This window comes from Cervus canadensis, chromosome 3 (assembly GCF_019320065.1).
Source record: "Cervus canadensis isolate Bull #8, Minnesota chromosome 3, ASM1932006v1, whole genome shotgun sequence".
NCBI lineage: Eukaryota > Metazoa > Chordata > Mammalia > Artiodactyla > Cervidae > Cervus > Cervus canadensis.
The window spans coordinates 61,449,345-61,454,819 of record NC_057388.1 but is presented as its reverse complement, the minus strand read 5'-3'; the positions used below and the strand labels follow the sequence as shown (position 1 = coordinate 61,454,819).

The window sequence follows — 5,475 nt, the reverse complement described above, 5'->3', positions numbered from 1 at the left end:
GGTGAGCTGCTTTGCGTTTTTCAACTTACACTCACACAGAATTTAGCCTCTAATCGGCCTGACTTATTTAAAAGGCACCGAGTAAAACCTTCCAGTTTTAACATCCACTCTGGTGTTTGCTGGAAATTTGCCACCAAATTTCGGCTCGAGCTGAAGGTTACCAGGATTTATCATTGTTTCCCCAGGATGTTTAACCCTCATGGGCACTTCTTTCATTTAAGATACTTAAAAAAAAGAAATCATGTAAGCACTTTGACCATTTTGTTTAAGAAATTTGTTTTATCTCGTCTGATTTTGAAATCCAGAAATATTTCTGAAATGGGGAGGAGGGAAGGTTGGAGACAGAAAGCAGCTGTGTACCAGAAAATAATAAGTATCATGCAAAAATATCACAGCTAATAGATGTCCTTTAGGAGTGGAAATATCTATTTAATTGCTTTAAAAATGTGGGTGGAAAAACACAATTATACATTGTGATAACAAACCTGTACAGATAATTTCTGAACAATACAAAACAAGTGCTGAAAATTTTTTGTTTAGGATTGAAATAATTGTTCCAAATTATGACACCACCTACCCAAATATCACGTTGCCCCATCTGCAAATCCTTGAAGAGGAATAGTTACCAATCCAAAGCATTTAGACTCGTTCTTAATAAAAAGAAAATTGCATAGCTTTTTATACTGTTGTACATCCTCAAATGCATCTTCCAATATCATTGTCAGCTTAGTGTTATTCTCGATTTTTTAAATGTTCGATTTTTCAGAGATACATAATATATAAATTCCTAATAATTATAAACACATTTTATTCATTTGATTTTAATAACATGCATTTTCATAATTACTGTACAACTGAAGTAGACATTGAATTATGCTGTGTGCATGTCTTTAGTCAACAGTATATTCTTAGACACCTTGCTCAAACAAATTAAATGAATTTAAAAGAAAATAAAACATGAAAAATAAATCCTTCCAGTAGAAACAGAATCACAGTGCTTTACAGAACAAAAGGAAAGGAAAAGAAGTTCTCATAGGAAAAGAGATTTATTATTACATAGAAAATTCTCACAATAGTTGAAACACACTCCAGAAACTAGTAAACACCTTAGATAGAGTTGTGCCAATTATTCAGCCCACAAGCATCTGCTTTGTCTTAATTAGACGGGGGAGGTGAATGACCACTGTTTATTTTCATTTTCCTCATTAATTATGAAAAACTGCATTTAATTCATCTTGCATGGTGAGAGACTGGCTGCGCAGATGTAAGTCGTAAGGGAAGTGGCTGTCGGTGGGCAACCTGAACATGGCACCCTGCCCAAGGGGACCCCTGGGTGGCACTGCGCAGTAATGCATGCCATAATTGTAATTTTTGCCATAGTCCAAGGTTTCTTCTTGCTTCAGGGAAAATATCCCATTATAGTTAATTGGGGGAGGACTTAAGGGACCTTCAAACTGAGGGCTGGCACACTCAGGGGAAGTGCTTTCATAGAAGGATTCATATGCACTGCAATAATTGTAGGGTTTCATGGACTTGGAATTATCAAGAGTTCCATGCCCTGGGGGAGTGGTGAGCTCAGGGCTGTGGTAGGGTGGGTAGAAGGTAGAGTAGGGTGACCTTGTGTGGTGTGCAGCCTCCCCGCCCTGACCCACCAGGAAACTCCTGGCATTGAGCTGCAAGCAGCCTGCCACCAAGTTTGTAGTTGGCTGGGAAAGACCTTTGCATAAGTTTTGGACGAACGTGAGCAGATCAGGTCTCTTGCCGATTCTCAGAATTTCAGAAAGTGCCCAGATGTAGTTTTTGGCCAGTCGTAAAGTTTCTATTTTGGACAGTTTTTGGGTTTTAGAATAGCAGGGGACCACTTTTCTCAAATTGTCCAGGGCGTCATTGAGGCCATGCATCCTGTTCCTCTCCCGCGCGTTAGCTTCCTGTCTCCTGAACTTGACCCTCTCCAGTCGGAGCTTGGTCGTCTTTTTTTTCCTAAGACCCCTCCTTCTGGGCAACCCGTTTTCATCTTCCTCTTCCCTGTCTTCCTCCTCTTCTTCTTTCTCAGTCTCTTCTCCAGGGGCCCTTTTGATGCTCTTTCCTCGAAGGACAATCTGTTTGGAAAAGCTTTCTGGTTTCTTAATTTGCTTCTGGTCCTCGCATTCTCTAGAAAACTTTCTGCACATCTGGGATTCTGGCATTACAACAGACTCATCAAACGGTAGTGTTAACATGGTTCTCTAACCTTAAATTACCTGAAAAAATGCCAGCACAATATTTAAAGTGTTTTCATTTTTGAAGTTTATACACGTAAAACATATTCAATGACTTAATCATAAGAATACGAAAACATAAGAAAAAACTGATTCCAGGACTAATTTTTTTATATTAAATAAAAATTTTGAGTTTGTGCAGCCTAGTAATTATAAAAAAATTGACACATGCAATAGAATTAATTTATACAGGCAAACTATCAAAAGAAAATAAAACATAAAGTATTTATTGTAATACCACCACTACCTCCATTTCTCTTTGATTTTAAACTGATTTTTAATACACAAAAAGGACCGTGGAATTCAATCAAATGCAAAACATGATATAGCAATGCAGAATTTCATTAATTCCAATTCCCCTGAGTGCAAAATGAGAAGAGACACCAGTTTTTAAAAGAAAAAGTGCTGTTTCTCCATTAGCTGACAAATTTGTGGAGATTTTGTTTAGGAAGAAAATAAGCCTTAACTTTATTTACTGTATTTTATAGCAGTGAATTTAGGTAGTAGCTGTAGAAATACACAAATTTAAGGAGAAGATTAATCAGAGCCAATTTAGAAAACTGCTTTCTTTCTGATCAGTAAGGAAATATGTAAAAGAGCACTATTTTCCCAACCTTTACAAAAAAAAAAAAAAAAAAGTGGGGAGAGGATTAGGCTAATTTGGGATAAACTCTATAAATAAATTTTCAAAATCACTGGCATTATTTTAGGTTAAAGAAAAGAGTGAGACTCCTTTTCTATTTAAAAATTTTCTCAATGTAACTGTTTACTGCTATTCAAATCATCCTGACAAAAACCAGTCTCGTAGTGTTTTTGTTCTACGAACCACAGAAGTCTCCCTCTAGCTAATATCTGACAGGAACGGTCCAAGGATTCTGACTGCAACTGTGCACGTGTATTCAGAATCCTGAATGAAACGGAAAAATAATTTGTGTTTCAAATGCAATTTTGGCTTTTGTTTGGTGAAGCAGCAAGTATTTTCATCTAAAGTCTTCAAACAAATAGGCATGATAAAACAGAGACTTTTTAATTTAACAATTTCTAGCTCCCTCAACACACATACACACACACACACACACACACACACACACAAACTCTTAGTAATGTCCACATACTTGCAGTTACATAATAGCAGTGAAAGTATGTGATAATTACATCATAAGAATGAAATATGATAAGAAGTTATAGATGACAAAGAGCATATAAATACTATAAGACAGTGATACTGTATCTTTAAATACTTGCATGCAAAGCCAGCATCAATTGAAGTATATCTTTATTTATATTACCTTAGGTTTTAATTTCATTCAATAATCAGTTTTCATTTTGGATCTTCCAAATCTTTTCAGGCTGAGTGTCGCATCGTCTCCTGGAGTCTCTAGATCTGTGTGTATCTGCACTATCTCATTGATCTCTAAAAAGTGACATTGATGCCAACTGCCAGAGCTGGTACCCATGCCATCTGCTAGTGACGTCACAGGGCAGAGAGAACCATGTGATCCTCTCTCTTGGGACCTTCATTCTGCACTGATCATCTGGCATCCCTGTAAGTGGGTACCAGCATTCATGCATCAACACAGAAGGTTAGACTGATAGGAAAAAAATCTGCACCAGCCTTTCACATACAGTAGGTGCGTTTCTCCTCGAGCTGCTTCGGCTTCACTGGCAATCTGTAGAAATAGCTGTGTTAGTGTTCAGTTTCTGCCTGCCAACGGTACAACTATTAGGCAGTCGTTAATATTCCATTCATTTACAAGATGGGCTTTTGTGTGAGCGAGAGAGGTTTTTTGTTGTTGTTGTTGTTATTGTTGATGTTTTGTAAAGATCACCATCCCGTTCGTGCACCTGGGTACCCAGGGAAAAAAAGGCAGTGAAAAGGAGCTGAAATCAGGAAAATGGTCTTGAGATGCTTAACCAAACTAAGATTTGTGTAAGCGAACGGGGATCAACAAAGGTCTTCTGATTTCCTTGTTTTGTTTCATGGCATGAAACTTATGGGTGTGTGTCTGTGTGTTCTCTTATTAACATGTAAGACTTCTGTGCTCCTTAAGAATTTGGAATAAAAGAACAGTTTCTCCATCTGGGGTCTGTGAAAGACATGCTCAGATGCTCCCCTTTCCACACTTGCTGGTATCTTTCAACAACTTTTCAGAGAGATTCTTTGTGTATCTGTATAAAATGCAGAGACAACTGCAAGCCCACTGTGAAAGATTTCAAACTATATTCTCATGCCCTCTTCCCAAAGTCACAACTTTACTCTCTTATTGTCTCTGTCTTTACAGCCTTCACTGACCTGTTCCTCATTTCATTTCATAAACAATAAACATAAAAATGATCACTTAGGTTTTTATCTTTCTCTCCCTGACATTCTGCTGAGTATTTTAATCAAAGGTTAGCTTTCCTATTTTTTAGAGCTTTCAGATTTTTTTTTCTGTTCTCCTAAAAATCATCCCTTCACATTTTTTCCCTTGTAGATCAAAATCAATTTAAATATCTTCTCACCTTTATACCAATATCCAGTTATTTTACTCTGTCAGATTTTTTTCATATTTATCTTTTTGCTCCCACTTTTCCCTTTTGGTTTCTTAACAAAAGCAGGGTAGAAACAGTTAAGTAAGGCTGGCAAAGCCTTATGGATAAAACGAACTGTGAAGCCAGAGGCAAACCTCGCCTTCTTTTCTCTACTCCCCTGCCACCATCACCCCCAACCCCTGAAATAAGAGGACATTTTATTTCAGGATTGCCTGTCAACTAAAGTTAAAAATGCACTTTAAAAAAAAATAAAAGTTTAAAAATAGACAAACACAACCTTTGTTGTTTGACAACTGAGTAATCTCTTTCTATAAAGTGAGACAGTATGCTTTTGGTATTAAAGTAATCCCTGGCAGAGTCGTAACTGTTGAATCTGTGTTAGCATTCCCCTTATAAATCCCAGTTTTGAAAGGTTTAAAATTCTGCTGCTTTAATGCATTTTAGTTCCAAATTGGCATCGGGGGCCTCAAGCTAAATGCAGCTTTTCTCCTGTCATACCCCACTCATTTCCGTCTCCTCTCAAAGTTACCTGACTTTTCTTGGACTGTTTTAGAAAATTTGGAAGAAGTTGACAAAAAGAAGAATCATGCTAAGTAAAGGAGGGTTATTTTTTTCTCTCAATGGTTTGGTTTAAAAATGCAAATTTAAAATAAAAATAAAGCTATACACGCGTAACTTAAAATAG

The 5,475-nt window shown here is 37.0% G+C and overlaps 1 protein-coding gene across 2 annotated transcripts; it reads right to left on the bottom strand.

Annotated features, from left to right (window-relative positions):
- Positions 1 to 405: 405 nt before the first annotated feature.
- On the bottom strand, positions 406 to 3,663 carry NEUROD6 (neuronal differentiation 6). Of its 2 annotated transcripts, XM_043462313.1 has the most exons (2): positions 3,548 to 3,663; positions 406 to 2,099 (listed from the first exon to the last, which is right to left on the bottom strand). In XM_043462313.1, the coding sequence occupies exons 1-2, from the start codon at positions 3,563 to 3,565 to the stop codon at positions 1,206 to 1,208; spliced, it is 912 nt and encodes a 303-aa protein (XP_043318248.1). In that variant the 5' UTR covers positions 3,566 to 3,663; the 3' UTR covers positions 406 to 1,205. The 2 variants fall into 2 exon arrangements, with proteins under 2 accessions (XP_043318248.1, XP_043318247.1); XM_043462312.1 differs by lacking the exon at positions 3,548 to 3,663 and having other exon boundaries at positions 406 to 2,222.
- Between the last annotated feature and the right edge of the window lie 1,812 nt (positions 3,664 to 5,475).

What these genes read in the sequence shown, in the direction of transcription:
- NEUROD6 (XM_043462312.1), bottom strand. Translation starts at nt 2,219, where the DNA reads ATGTTAACACTACCGTTTGATGAGTCTGTTGTAATGCCAGAATCCCAG.